This window comes from Protopterus annectens, chromosome 6.part0, assembly GCF_019279795.1.
Source record: "Protopterus annectens isolate FY-2018-M chromosome 6.part0, PAN1.0, whole genome shotgun sequence".
In the NCBI taxonomy this organism is placed as follows: domain Eukaryota; kingdom Metazoa; phylum Chordata; order Ceratodontiformes; family Protopteridae; genus Protopterus; species Protopterus annectens.
This window is the reverse complement of record NC_056737.1, coordinates 388283395-388298620: the sequence shown is the minus strand read 5'-3', so window position 1 is coordinate 388298620 and position 15226 is coordinate 388283395. Positions and strand designations below refer to the sequence as shown.

At 39.4% G+C, this 15226-nt stretch overlaps 1 protein-coding gene across 7 annotated transcripts in view; it reads left to right on the top strand.

The window, feature by feature from the left end:
• Positions 1 to 15226, top strand: part of RALGAPA1 (Ral GTPase activating protein catalytic subunit alpha 1) — a 5382632-nt gene that overhangs the window by 3405264 nt on the left and 1962142 nt on the right. For all 7 annotated transcript variants that reach the window (XM_044074134.1, XM_044074135.1, XM_044074129.1 and 4 more), the window contains one exon: positions 14503 to 14628. In XM_044074134.1, the coding sequence (XP_043930069.1) occupies positions 14503 to 14628 (126 nt within the window). The remainder of the gene's footprint in view (positions 1 to 14502; positions 14629 to 15226) is intronic.

The following is a 15226-nucleotide window of genomic DNA, read 5'->3' as shown; positions in this document are numbered from 1 at the left end:
AATGAATAAGATAAGTAAGTTGGATAATGTAGGTGAATCTTGGGTGTGGAGGTTCTGGCACTTTAAGGGGTGGATGCTATGATTGGTGGTTATTGAGGGGGATGTGATTTGTGTGATTAAATGTAGGAGCACTGGGGGCGGGTGGAAATTGGGGGCAGGGTAGGGGAGTGGAGTGAGCCCGCAGGGCGAACAGAGCGGGATAGAGCCAGTGAAGAAGGAGGGCCCCAGGAACAATCAGTGAAATGCTGACTGCTGAGGTAAGGTGAAGATGTGAATGGAGGAGAGTGAGTAGATGTGAGAATAGAGGAGTGAGCAGGACTGAGATAGCAAAGAATTGTACAAGTAAAATGTATGATATGTGTGTCGGAACAATGAGATAGTTTTATAGGGCAAATACTTAGGAAAAGGATGCTATCCAGTGGAAAAGGATAGAAAGAAACAATAAGCTTTCCTAGTGTGCTTTCAGGTCTAGGGGTAGAGGAGGGGAACAGAACTCAGCAGCTTAGATAACTTGTGGGTAATGTAATGAGGTTTGGGAGAAAGGAATAGAATAGCGTGAGTGTGCTGGCTGACCTAACTAGGAAGCAGTCCTCAGTTACATGGCATTATATAGTTCAAGTATAGTAATAACTACAGTCGTTATAACACATACTTTCTTGGTTCCTTGTGAGATAGAGGCTTAGGGAGTGGATTGGCTCTATCCTTTAGTTCAGGTAGAGACCATTTGTCTTAGCAGAAGGTTTAGATCTTGGCTTTCAGGCAGGACAGATTCTCATTCACTAGTTCAGGGCAAGCAGGGTGGAGTGCTGGGTGAATAAAGGGAGAGAAGAAGACAAAATGATAGGTACACAGAGTGTTAGTGGCAGACAAAATTAGCTGTTCCACAAAAAATGTCAGATTAAGTGGTAGTACCAACAAATGGTCAGAATGGCAATGATGTGGCTGTTAAATAAACAAATTTCCTTATTTGACTTTGATTAATGCATTCACAAAATTTAGCACTGTACAAAAGTCGAATATAATCAGTTCAATCACATTAGGTCCATAGCAGCATAGCAAAGTTTATGTAGGGCCTGATATACAAGTACCTTCTAAGTATTCACAGTATCTAGGGGATAGTTGGGTATCACAGCATGATTTAGCTGCAACACAAAAGCAGAAAAAAGCAGAAAAAAAACACCTTTAACGCTACTGAAACAGTATAGTTCCTGTTGATAGACTATAAAGGCAATGAACATATATAACACTTAACCATAGTTTTAAGTACACAGAGCATTTAAGTGCTTGATTACTTTGGCATTATCAGTTTTGTGTGTCTGGAGCTGAGAAATATACAGTGGTATCTGAAATCTCTCTGATCCTAACACCAACACCCTTTATCTTTTCCAATTCCAGTGCTTTTTTTTTTAATCAGAAAAATGATTTGGTGGAGACAACAGATATCCTGAAATCCAGGCCTCCCCTTATCTCTCTGTTCTAAAGCAGTTAATTCATCACAGACGCCACTGACTTTGCTTGGGGAGTAGTTTCAGCCTGGCGAGTAGTTTCAAGAGGGTTAAATGAGCAAGGGGTGTGAGACACCAAGGACAGACATAAGCACATAACTATCGAGATGCTTGCCCTGATCGAGTTACTCAACTGTCTGAACCATCTTTAGTCCCTTGGACCTTTTCAAGTGGCTAGAGACAATATCGCAGTTATGTGGTACATCAACAGGCAAGGGGAACCAGGTCATGCCTCCTTTGTAAACTTGCCATGTTGGATTGAGATATAGCTTCACAGCACAGTCTCACTCTACAAGCATCCTACATACCGTCAGAGCAGAATTGAGTGGCAGGCAGGCTAGGCAGGACAAGGCAGATCCTCCCAACAAACTTAATCAGGGGATCTTCCAAGATATGATCCATCTGTGGGGAGTTCCTCAGATAGACCTCTTTTCATCCCCTCTGAACAATAAACTGGCAAGTTTCTGTTCCAGGACTCAATGCAAGAAGGCCTGGAAGATGGATGCCTTTTCTTTTTCTTGGATTAGAATGTTCCTCTGTGTTTTTCCTCTCTCTACACTAATATCCAGGGTACTTCTGAAGATTCAGAATCCCCCAAGATCATTGTGGTGACTCCCTTCTTTTCTAGGCCTCCTTTGTTTTGGAAGTGGCCGTGAGCAGTTATCACAACCTTCCTCCTAGACTGGATCTACTCACACATGAATGGGGTGTTTGATACTCATCATCAGTCAACTTCACTTGACTGCTTGGATGATAATTCTTTTTAGGCACCTGTTTACTTATGACATAAAGCAGATACTAATGGAGGCAAGAAAGCCTGCTACTAGAAAATCATATATTAACAAATGGAAAATGTTTTCTAGTTTTTTGCCAACAGCATAACCAGCACCCATTCAGGGCTAGTTTTTCTCTGGTTTTGCAATATGTGTGAGTTAATATCCTATGGCCTTTCTTATTCCTCTATTAAGGTTCATTAATCAGCCATTTCAGCATGTCTTACCCATGGATCCTCCTCTTCCAATGCAGTCTAGCTAGCACCTGGTTCATTTCAACAAGGAGACTGGCTGATTGAGGTTCTTAACATGGAAAATGGGTTTACTGATTGCTTTGATGTCTGACCTCTGTAAGAAGGATATCCGAATTGGAAGCTCTTATTGTGAGTCAACTGTATGTCATTTTCCATAGGGACAGTGTTTCTTTGAGAAGTAATCCTGCATTTATGTATAACGTGTTTTTTTTTTTTTTAACAGGAAGCATTTTTATTAAATTATGACATGCAGGACTTAGACAACCATATATTTATATAAATGAAAACAAACCATATTGAAATAATTTTAGTTGCAAACATTATAAATCACAAACCATATTGACATAATTGTAGATGCAAGCATTACACATCACTTATAATCTATCCAGTCATTGTCAGTCAGACAGACAATACATAGCGCATTCAAATTCTGCTTCTTTTAAATCTTGTTCCTCCTCTGCATGTATTATTCCCACAATTCCCATATTTTCTTATGTAATTTGTTCCTACCCTTTGCTAAAGATCTCAATTCCACTTGTTTTATCTCTGTTACTATATGTACTACTTCTAGTAAAGTTGGTTTAGACTTTAATTTCCATTTTCTGTTATTTGCTTTTTTGGCAGCCACATAAATAGACTTGGTAAGGCCTTACTATGTCCAGGCAATTTCGATTCTGTATTGTACCTCAAAAAAATAATTTCCTTAGTTGCACCAATTTGCTCACCCAGTATCTCTGACAGAGCAGTCTGCAGGGAATCTTTAAAGTCTGCCAACTCATTATACTCCCAGAAAATATGTTGCCAGTTACATTTTTCTTCCCCATCACACTTCCAGTGCTGGCTGTCTACCCGAGGAAAAATTCTTTGGAATCTACTTGGAGTATAAAAATACCTTTGTAAACACTTCCAAGCAAAGATCCTAAATCTTCAAGACTTTGTTGCCTATTTGTGAGACATACATATATCACCCCATTGTTTCTTTGTGAATTGCTTATCCAATCTCGCTTACCTATCCTTTCTAACCTCCTTTGATTGATTCTTATAGTTACCATACAATATTTTTATGCCCCACTAATTATTCCTTTTTTAACAGCACCTTCTCTTCCAGGTTCTACCAGTCCTGGTCTTTCATTTAGGATCTTCCTATTTTTCTCTTTGCCTATATTCTAATATAAATCATAGGAAAGGCCATCTCTAGCCATCAGCCCAAATAAATTCTAGATCTCTTCCCTTTCTGTTTCCTTTCCCTGTCTTATTATTTGCTCCCAGTACCTTAGCTCTTTTGCCAGTTTTCTCCAATATATTCCAGCCCTGTCTTGCCTGTTGTCTGTATTCCTAATTGCAGTCATCCTATTGGCTGAATCTTCTTTATGCATTCCCCTATTGGCTTAGTTCTTAGAATCCAAATACCTGGTGCAGTGCGAATAACAGAAGACCAGAAACCAAATAGAAAATGCACCAAACAAGCCTGTATACGAGCTCCGTTTATTGCAGTAAAAATGCACTGAGATTAAGCGCTTTTGTCTTTCACATAGAAGACTTCATCAGATTAAAGCACACTGATTTGAGAACCACCTTTATACCAGTACATGTTACATAATACATAAAATTGAGCTAATGACATGGTTAAAAAAAAAATCACTTGAATAATATTAGGAAAAATGTTGATATTTAAACTGACTTGGCTTGCTACAAATAGAAAACTATTATATATTAAATACCTTTGCCATATGTAAAAAAAAAAAAGACACAGTAATGAATATAAAAATGTTAAAATACTTAGTTTTATCGATTTTTCTTTCAGGGCTGGAAGAATAGTCGAGGAATCATTTATACCTGGTGGAAAATTAGCTGCTACTCTGAATTGCCACACCAGCTCTTTTTTACTTAATAAATTATTCCAGTCACCCCCCCCTCAAATCTACGTCCACTGTATCCAGAATACCAAATTTAAAACCTATAAAATTGGAACAAGCAAGGGAATGCCTATGTAATGCATTTGTGTCCTCCTTGTTTTTGATGTCATTTACTTGCTCACAGATTCTGCTTTTCAATGCCCTCTTTGTTTTCCCAACATAGAATCCGTTGCACATATCACATAGAGCAAGGTACACCACTCTGGTGGTTAAACAATTACCTTTCTTAAATGTAACCTTAGATGCCATCTTATTAGCTAGGTACGTTTTGGGTGCTTTAAAAATTTTAGTACATTGAGAGCATCTCCCACAGGGTGTTGTACCACGACCACCCTCTATCTGTAAATTTTCCATAAGTTGTTTAATATTCATTCCAACCTTGCTAATAAAAAATGGTTTGTCTCTCACTGCAGTTAACACATCTTTATTCACCCTAAATATACTCCAGTTCTTTTTTAATATGTTTTTCACTTCATATGATATGGGACTGTATTGCACTATACATGCATGCTCATAAATCTTCATTTCACCAGGATCTGTAGAGGCTATGTTAGTAAATGGGTGATTCCCTAAGAGGGGCTTATATTTATTTTTATCATTAAGATATCTGTTTTTAGAAAGGGGATACCCAAACAGATGGTGGAACAAATTATTGAAGAGGTATATGTAGGATGGGGACTGACCTTGTCAAGAAACCAGGGAGGTGGTAAGCAGATGTGGTTCCAAAAGTCTCCAGGACCTTTCCAGGATTCGTGTGGGTAAAATTCCTCCAGAGTCAGAGGAGGGAGTTTTAATGGTAGACGTCACCATAGAGGCAGAGGGGGCTCACAGAACCAGGGCTTTAGAGATTTATTTTCATATAGGTCTTGTCAACGTTCCTGAAGCGCTGCCCAACTGTCCAACTCTTGAGACAGTCGGGGGTCGATTCTCTTTGCACTTAGACACCTGGACAGATATCACAAAAGATTCTTGAGTGCTAAGAATTATATCTGGAGGTTTCTACTTACCATTTTCCCTTCCTCCTCCTCAAATGAAGAAACTTCCCAACATCCAACCCAGTCAGAATAAGGATGCAACACAAGAAATATAAAAGCTGTTAGAGAAAAGAGTCATCCAAAAGGTCCCACCCGACCAGATAGGATTCAGAATTTAGTCACGCTTCTTTTTATTGCCATAGAAATCAAGGGACCTCGTATCCATTTTGGATCTAAGCAAGTTGAACCAATGTGTAAAGAAGATGAAGTTCTGCATGGTCACAGTACAGTCTATCCTGCCCATTCTGCACAAGGACAATTGGATATGCCATATAGATCTCCAAGATGTGTACTGTCGCATAAAAATGGACAGGCGATCCAGGAAACCTTTACGCTTTCGGCTCAGAGCCAGTCATTACTAATTCAAAACCTTTCCGTTTGGACTCACCACAGCCCCCAGGGTGTTTACCAAATGCATGGCAGTGGTAGCAGCTCATTTGAGGCTCAACATATTACAGGTGTTTCCATATCTAGATGATTGGCTTCATAGCGCCCCATCCAAGTATCAAGTTCTACAAGCCAGTGACTGTTTGCTCCAGATTTGCAACACCTTGGGTATCTTTATAAATGTTACCATTTCAAAACTAGTTCCGGTACAAACCCTGTAGTTTAGATGGACTCTTTTAAATACTACAGGTAGCTTCCTTACCTCGCCATTGCATTACGTCTTTAAGACATCAGGTCCAGACGATACTTTCTCACCCTTCTCCTCCAGTAATGTTAGTGCTGCAAGCTCTTGGGGGTGATATCAGCTGCCATACTACTGGTCCCTTTAGCACACTTCTTTGAGTATTCTTCAGTGGAACTAGGCTGTTCAGTAGTCCATTCTGTTTCAGCCCCTATCCTTTCTTTAAGACTTGCTCCAATTTACATTTGTCGTATTTGTTGGATTCAATCTGACAATCTTTTTCTGAGCAGACTGTTTGGTCTTCCACCCCTGATTACCAAAATGACCACGGACATGCCCCGATTGGGGTGGGGGGGTGGGGATTTGATGAGAAGGACGATGCAAAGCATGTGGTCCCCTCCAGAGACCAATTTGCATATCAGTGTTCTAGAGATGAGAGCAATTCCTCTAGCATTACAGGTATTTCGAGATGCTGTCTCTCTGGGGATAGTTGCAGTTTAGATGGACAACATGTCAATAGTCCGGTACATCAGCAAGCAAGGAGGAACCCAGTCTTGTCCCCTGTGCAGAGAGGCCATGAGGGTTTGGGAATGGGTGATCTCTCTAGATCACTTTCTATCTGTGACAAATATTCTGGGAAAAAATAACATATTGGCAGACAATCTAAGCAGGTCTAGTCTGATGCCTCACGAGCTCTCTCTCAATCAGTCGGTAGTGAATATGATTTTCAGCCGTTGTGGCCAACCTTGCTGCGACCTATTTGCCACCCCCTTCAACAACAAGTGCATCAAGTACTTTCCTTTCATCTCCCCTCGGGGGAGTCACCAACAGACGCTGTGATTTCAGGATTGGCCCCTGGGTCTCCTTTATGCCTACCCTCCTCTTCCCTTGATTCCAAAATTCTTGCAGAAAGCAAACACACTGAAGAGCTCAGTAGTCCTCATTGCCCCCTTCTGACCATGGCAAGCATGGTTCCCCTTTTCTTCTGTTTCACTTGCAGTATCCTCCATGGATACTGAAGCCTACTCAGGATCTCCTATCCCATCCATCAGGAATTCAGTTTCCCAACCTCCACTCCTTCAAGTTAACTGCTTTGTTTCTCCATTTCCAGTAATAGACAGTCCAGGCTTTTTTCCCCCAGTTTGTGATATTATTTTGGCCTCCCAGGTCTACAGAAGCAAATGGAAAAGCTTTTCTGTTTGGGATTCTAAACAAAATATTAACCCTTTTTCAGCCTCAACTTCTGCCATTCTTCTTTTTCTGACAACTCTTTTTAAAGAAGGCACATGTTTTTCAACAGTAACAGTTAAACTTCAGTCAACTGCAATTTCAAATTTCCATTCAGGAAATAAATCTCTCTGGCTTCTTCCAGATTGTGTAAAGCTTTCATGAAGGGCATTTTTCTTCTCAGACCACCAATAAAAAGACCCTTCTCCTCCTTGGGACCTTACTGTGGTTCTTCAAGGATTAACTCAGAAGCCCTTTGAACATTCTGACAAATATGATCTGAACTTTTTTTATGGAAAACTGTCTTTTTGGTAGCTGTAACTACAGTGAAAAGAATTTCTGAACTCCAGCCTCTTTCAGCCAAGTCCCCTTACATTGTTTTTCACAAAGACATGGTTTCTCAACAGACTACAACCCTTCCTTTCTTCCTAAAGTGGCATCTGAAAAATAACACCAGTTAGTCCATCCAGTTACCAGTCTTTTTTCCAAAATGTTCATCTCTTTAATGTCCATAGATGACTACGATTTTATCTTCACAGAACAAAAACAGTTCAGAAAGTCAGATCAGCTTTTTATTTCTTTTCCCCTAATCACCTAAGTCAAGCAATATCTAAATTTACTCTAGCTAAATGGATTACTGACTGTATTTTATTGGTTTATTCTAAAAAAAAGACTTCCTGAAGCTTATTTAACTCTGTCCTTGGCTGCTTCATCAGCTTTTTGGTCAAGGACCTCCATTGATGACATTTGTGCTGCAGCTACTTGGTCAAAGACTCATGCATTTTTGTTATGCATTATAGGTTGGACATCATATCCAGAAGCAGAGCATCCTTTGGTTTGACAGTGCTCCAACGTCCTTCCATGAGGGCCTCTCGAGGGCTCCGTTGCTGGGGACTGTGTCCCATTTGTGATGAAGAATCACAAGAAGTATTGTGTTTAGAACCTTACAGTCCAAGGTGTGAGCCCTGTCTTTTCTTCTGTCTATTTTTGTCTCTCTTGGACAAGTGGGAAATTAGGCAGCAAACTCAATCTGAGGTAATGTGGTTGGAATTATGGGTAGAGGGAAGGGCTCAGTAGCTGGATCTGAAGTCTAGTGTATGCGGCCAAGTTGGATCTGAACCTGTTTGTGAGGAAGAATGAAAATGGACAACACAGATGCCAAGTTATGGTGAGTACATAACTAATAATTCTCCCTTCTTTTCAATCTGGCCAAAGGCAATTACCATTGGCTTCACTGCAGACTGGATTTGCTTACACAAAATATGGGTTACATCCCAGCCAGAAAATTCCTCAAGGTATTGCCTAGAGGTAAGAACTTTGATACCTTTTAAACTCTCTTTTTTTTCCTTCTGATGTACTGCAGCTATTAAAAGAAGCACAAATAAAAAAGCTGCTACTGAATAATTACCTATCATCAACCCCTCTTTCATTTCTCTTCATTTATTGCCACTCTCCTATCTTCTTCAACAGTTATGATGTCTATCGTAGGAATTGTGTCACACAATCCATCCATGTCTTTGCTGGGCACCCTCGTTATTCTCTTTGCTTCTTCATGCCTGTTCCAAATCTTCTTCACCAGACTTCCTTCTACATTCCTCTGTAATCTGTTCTCTTTGACCTTTTCTGTAATTGGAGCTACTGGGGTTTCTGCTGTAATGTCCTCATTTTTTCATCTCTCTCACAATGTGCATCCTGCAATCCTTCTCAGGCACTTTATCTCCATCACCTCTAGCTTCCTCATCTGCTCTGCCTTCATTAACCAGGTTTCTGTACCATACAGTATACTGGTTACACTGCTGTGTTATTCACTAGTTTTCATCTTCCTTGGCATTCTTTTGTTGTACACCACCCATGACACTCTTTGCCATTTGGCTGCATCCCCTCTGATTCTAGCTTTGACCTACTCATTCAAGCTTCCCTTCTGATTCTAGCTTTGACCTACTCATTCAAGCTTCCCTTCTCCCTAACCAGTCCCCTTCCATATACTTGAAGCTGTTAACCTGTTCCACCATCTTCCCTTTTATCTTCTAATTTCCCCTGTTTGCTGTTATTACAACTGTCTTATCTACTCCGTTTCATTCCATGTGCCTTCAGTTTTGTATTCCAATCCTCTATCCTTTGTTGAAGTTCTTGTTCAGAGTCTGCCTGTAACGCTACATAATCTTCGTACAGCAACTTTGTTGCTCTAACCCTTTCGACCTGTTTGCTAATGTAGTTCATCACCAGCATGAATAGCAGTGGGCTGAGAACTAAACCCTGATGCCCACCTGTTACCACTGGGAAACACCTCTGTGAGTCTCAGCACTGTTTGTACTTGTCATTAGATCCTTGTACATAGCCTGAACTAATTCTTCTTATGTTCCTGGGGCCTGGAACCATCTCAGGGCTGCTCAAATCATCTGTCTTTGGAATTTTTCATATGTTTTCTCCAAGTCTAGGAATGCCCATTTGGAGTCTTTCTTCATCTTTAGCTTCTTCTCAGCTGTCTATCTCTGTAAATATCAGGTCTGTTGAACTGCATTATGATTTTAATCTGAGCTGCTTGTCTCCTATCTTGCTTTCTACTGCTGTGCGTATTCGTTTATCACTCACCTTGTCCAGAAGTTTCATACAGTGTGACAGGAGTCTGTTAACTCTATACTGCCCACAGTTGTGAATATCCCCTTTGTTCATGTACATTGGCGCTTATATACTAATTCTCCAGTCATCTAAGATGCGACTTTCTTCTGTACTGCTGCAACCACCTTCATAAGCCCTTTCTCCCCTAATGCAACCAACATCTTGATATCTGCTGTGACCTCATCTGAGCCTGATGCTTTCCCTGACTTCATTTCCTCAGTGCCATTCTTATTTGTTCTAGGGTGGGCTAATCATCATCTTTCATTTTCGTGTGTGTCTAGGGCAGTAGAGATTCAGTGAGGGGTTCTTCATTCTGAAGCTGCTGGAAGTATTTGTTTCATCTGATATCCTGGGCACTGGTGAGCAGTTTTTCTGGCATCCCTTAAGAAGACGTGTATAATGACTATCTTCTTTATCTTTCTGTCTTTGCTTTGCAGATTGACAGAGTTTCTTTGTGTCATTTGCAGAGTCACTTTCCAGAAGCTGGTTTAGTGCCTCTGATGACTTGTTCTTCACTTTTGCAACTGCTGTCTTAGTCTGTTTGTTAGCCAATCAGTATTCCTGCTGAGCTTGGTCTGTCTTTTCTGTCTTCCACTTTTTCTTATACTCCTCCTTTCTTTTGATGACTTCCTGGACTTCAACATTCTGCCGCCAGCTTACCTTGTGTATCTTATTTCTGTGCCTGGCTGAGCTGCATATTTACTCTGTAGTCCTCACACATGCTTTTTTGAGATGATGTTTTTCTTCAAGTCCACCTATTTAATATTCTTCTTGAAGTGCTAGAACCCTGAGTATTTCAACTTCAGGTCTTCAGCCTGGTCTCTGTTGACATTAGAGTCTTCTCTGACCACTGCTGCAGCTGATTTTGGCAAGCAGTGCTTTATGCTGTGGGCAAACTGTTTCACTGGGGATGAATTTGCAATTGCTGATTCTACATGTGCATTAAAGTCCCCCATTATCAACACCAATTTATCTTGTCCTGCTTTATCTAGTAGGTTCTGCAACTGCTGCCTGAATATATGCACTCTTCTCACTGTCACAACCCTGCTGTGAGGCATTGGGTGCTATGAATTCTGAATCCCACACTTTGTAATGTAATCAAATACTCTTTACCCTCTCTTCACCTTATTTACAATGCCATTTACATTCCATGATATTATTGATAAGGAAGTCATACTTTCAAATATTTTACATGACAGTGTTTTTGAATATGTTTCTATCTGTCCACCAATGTTTGGAGGCTGATCATTTATGCATTTGTGGTTTATCCTGTCTGTTTGAACCCATGCTGCATTTTCCCAGACATTTTGCTTCAATAAAAACTCTCAAGAAAAAAAAAACTATGTACATTTTCATTTTTATCCACCTTTCAACCTCTTTTAACTCACAGCAAACACACACACACACACAACTGTATATGCTTTCCAAAAAGGGCAACTACCCCTCCATGTAAGGGTATTTGCTGGAAATAGACCACAACACCCACAGGCTTTGTGTATCTTAAAGATAGGTTTATCACCTTGGAAATGTATGCTAGAGCCTGCATTCCCACTTACATGACACCATCCTTTCTTGTCCTATTTATGTTCTCTCCTAGACATGTAAAAAAACTACTTGCATACTCTAAGTTAACTTGATTTAGGTTTAAGAAAAATTGCACTGGTGTCAGAATTGAAAGTGGAATCTTTAGAAAAGGGTAGGAGCAAATTACATAGAAACAAAAATGGAAATTGTGGGAAAAATACATGCAGAATAATGTTTTGGAGGAAGAGTAAGGTTTAAGAGAAGGCAGGAATTGATTACGTTATGTAATTTTTGATTGTATAAAAGAATATATTTGATGTACAGTGGATATAAAAAGTGTACACACCCCTGTTAAAATGCCAGGTTTTTGTGATATAAAAAAATGAGACCACAATAAATCATTTCAAAACTCTTCCTACCTTTAAAGTGCCATGTAAACTGTAGAATTCAATTGAAAAACAAACTAATCTGTTAGGGGAATAAATATAAAAAATAAAAAAAGTACAATAAGCTTGTTGCATAAGTGTGCACACCTTTAAACTAATACTTTGTTGAAGCACCTTTTGATTTAATTACAGCATTCAGTCTTCTTGGGTACACACCTGCCATCAATTAAAGAGACTCTGATTAACTCCAAATAAAGTTCAACTCTCCTAGTAGGATTTCCCTGACATTTACTCAGTTGCCTGCTACAGCGAAAGCCATGGTTCGCAGAGAGCTTACAAAGGGATCTCATTGTTGAAAGGTATCCATCAGGAGAAGGGTACAAAAAAAAATTCCACAGCATTGGATATAGCATGGAACACAGTGAAGGCAGTCATCAAAAAGTGGATAAAATATGGGACAACAGTGATGTTGCAAAGAACTGGACGTCCCTCCAAAAGTGATGAAAAGACAAGACGAAAACTGGTCAGGGAGGATGCCAAGAGAGACCTACAGTAACACTGAAGGAGCTGCAGGAATTTCTGGCAAGTTCTGGCTGTGCTACATGTGACAACAATCTCCTATATTCTCCATGTGTCTGGGCTGTGGGGTAGATTTGCAAGATGGAAGCCTTTCCTTACACAGAAAAACATCCAGGCTTGGCTAACATTTACAAAACAGTTCATCTAGTCTCTCAAAAGCATGTGGGAAAATGTGTTATGTCTGATGAAAGCAAGGTTGAACTTTTTGGCCACAATTCCAAAAGGTACATTTGGCATAAAAACAACACTTCGCATCACCAAAAGAACACCATCCCTATGGTGAAGCATGGTGGTTGGCAATATTATGCTTTGGGGTTGCTTTTCTTCAGCTGGAACTGGAGCTTTTGTCAAGGTTTAGGGAATTATGAACAGTTCCAATCACTTTTGGCCCACACCCTTCAGCCGTCTGCTAGAAAGCTGAAGATAAAGAGGAAATTCACCTTTCAACACGACAATGACCCCAAGCATACACCCAAATCAACAAATGAATGGCTTCACCAGAAGAAAATTAAAAGTTTTGGAATGTCCCAGCCAGAGCCCAGACCTAAATCCAACAGAAAATCTGTAGGGTGACCTGAAGAGGGCTGTGCACAAGAGATGTCCTCGCAATCTGACAGATTTGGATTGCTTTTGCAAGGAAGAGTGGGCAAATGTTGCCAAGTCAAGATGTGCCATCCTGATAGACTCCTACCCAAGAAGATTAAATGATGTAATTAAATCAAAAGGTGCTTCAACAAAGCATTATTTTAAGGGTGTGCACACTTATGCAACCAGCTTATTGTATGTTTTTTATTTTTTATATTTTCCCCTTAACAGATTTGTTTGTTTTTCAATTTAATTATACAGGTTATTGGTCACATTAAAGGTGGGAAAAGTTTTGAAATTATTTATTGTGGTCTCATTTTTTATATCACAAAAAATTGGCATTTTAACTGGGGGGGGTTTACACTTGTTATATCGACTGCATAATGTTTGTAACTGTGAACATATTAACATGGTTTGTTTTCTTTTATACAAATGTACATTTGCCCATGTCTTAAGTGATAATTTGGTAAAGGTGTTAAAAAAAACAAAAAAAAGTGTACTGGCTAACCTTCATGAATAAACTAGATTGTGCACTGTTTTGTTTTATACTGAAGTGATAAATGCTGTTAGAAGTGCATCTATTTGCAAATGTCCACAAATTCCATTTATTTCTATGTAGTTTGCTCCTTCCTTTATCTAAAGATCCCACCTCCATTTCTTTTATTTTTTTACAACGTTCAATAATTCAGTCATATTTATGATTTTGATTTCCAGAGTCTAAAAAAATGAAAATAACTGAACCAGATAGGTTATAAGTATTCTAGTGGGGACATGTTTGATGTCAGGTGATGAATGAGGGGATGTTCTTTTATAAGTCCCAAATGCCCTTTGTAAATCTTGCCTTGTGCTTGGATGACTGTTTCAGTTAGTCTGACTGCTGAAATTCTTATCATTCAATTATATTATTATTAGTATCTGGTTAGCAAGATGTTTAGGGCTTGGGGGCTGAGCTTGCTTGCAAGAACAAAATGCCATTTTGGTTCTGTCATAGATGATTGATTCATCATAGACCAGCCGGGAGGATCTTTCAAAGATCTGCTGAAATTAATATGTGCATATATTAGTTTTATAAGTATCTTAACAGCTATTTACATATTTTGCTTCATTAATTAGTGCTAATGGCATACATTTGTGAATATATATTTGTTTTGGCTTTATTCTTTGATCTGATTTTAACTGTTTCTGTTTTCATTTCGTTGTATACCGTGTGCTATATAGTCTGTATTATTCTAAGTGAGTTGATATTTTGTTGCTTTGATTAGCTACATGTTGTAATTGTTTGATCTCATCTTTTTTTTTAATGCCTTATAACTTTTCATTCTTTGCAGCAAATTATATTACTTGGTTAAGAAGCCAAATAGCTAATGAGACATATAGTGTGTTATTAAAATGTAGTACTGGTTGAAATTTATGCTAATATGATTGTGTTATGAGTTTATCAATGTTATTTTTTTTATTTGTAAAACCTTTAGGCACCAAGAGTAGAAGCACAAATCCTGTTGGGTGCACTGGTCTGTTTTCCAAATTTGTATCTTGAATTGCCTGCCCTCCACCCTGCCACTGGTGATGCTGTTGTGATGCCAGTCAAGGATTTAAAGGTAACACTTCAAGTAAGACTTGATCAACTCTAGTGGGCTCCATGGCTAGGAGGGATGAAGCCTTAATTGTGACCCATGTGTTGGAGGAGGTAAAGGTTATAGTGAGTGGCCAGTGCCTGCTTGCTCTGGAGCATGCATACTAAGCTGTGCACTCTTTAGCCAGAACTGGGATAATGCAGTAACATACATGTTTGGGAAGCCTGTAGTATGGCTGCATCTGTTAGCTGAGTCAGGAGGTATTAAGTTTGTTTAGGACATGTGGTAAAATGCTCCCTACAGCTGTCTGGATAATCCCCTCACCCTCAAAGCTTTCTTCCCCTGCATGTGATGGGAGGAGCATATGGATGTAGAGACTTTCACCAAAATGTGTAGGGAACATTTAGACAGAGAGAAAAAGGAATTGATACTCCAGTGGTAGAGAGGAAGAAAAAAGTCAGAAAAAAAGAATGGGACTGCTGTGTCTCTTTATAAATTGAGCTTTTGGTTATGAATGGCTCAACTGGTTATTTTTATCCATATAAAAGTCCTACTGCTTCCTGTTACAAAAAAATTGGTTTAAGCTTTTATTTAAATAGTAGCCAAGTTCGCCACTAGCTCC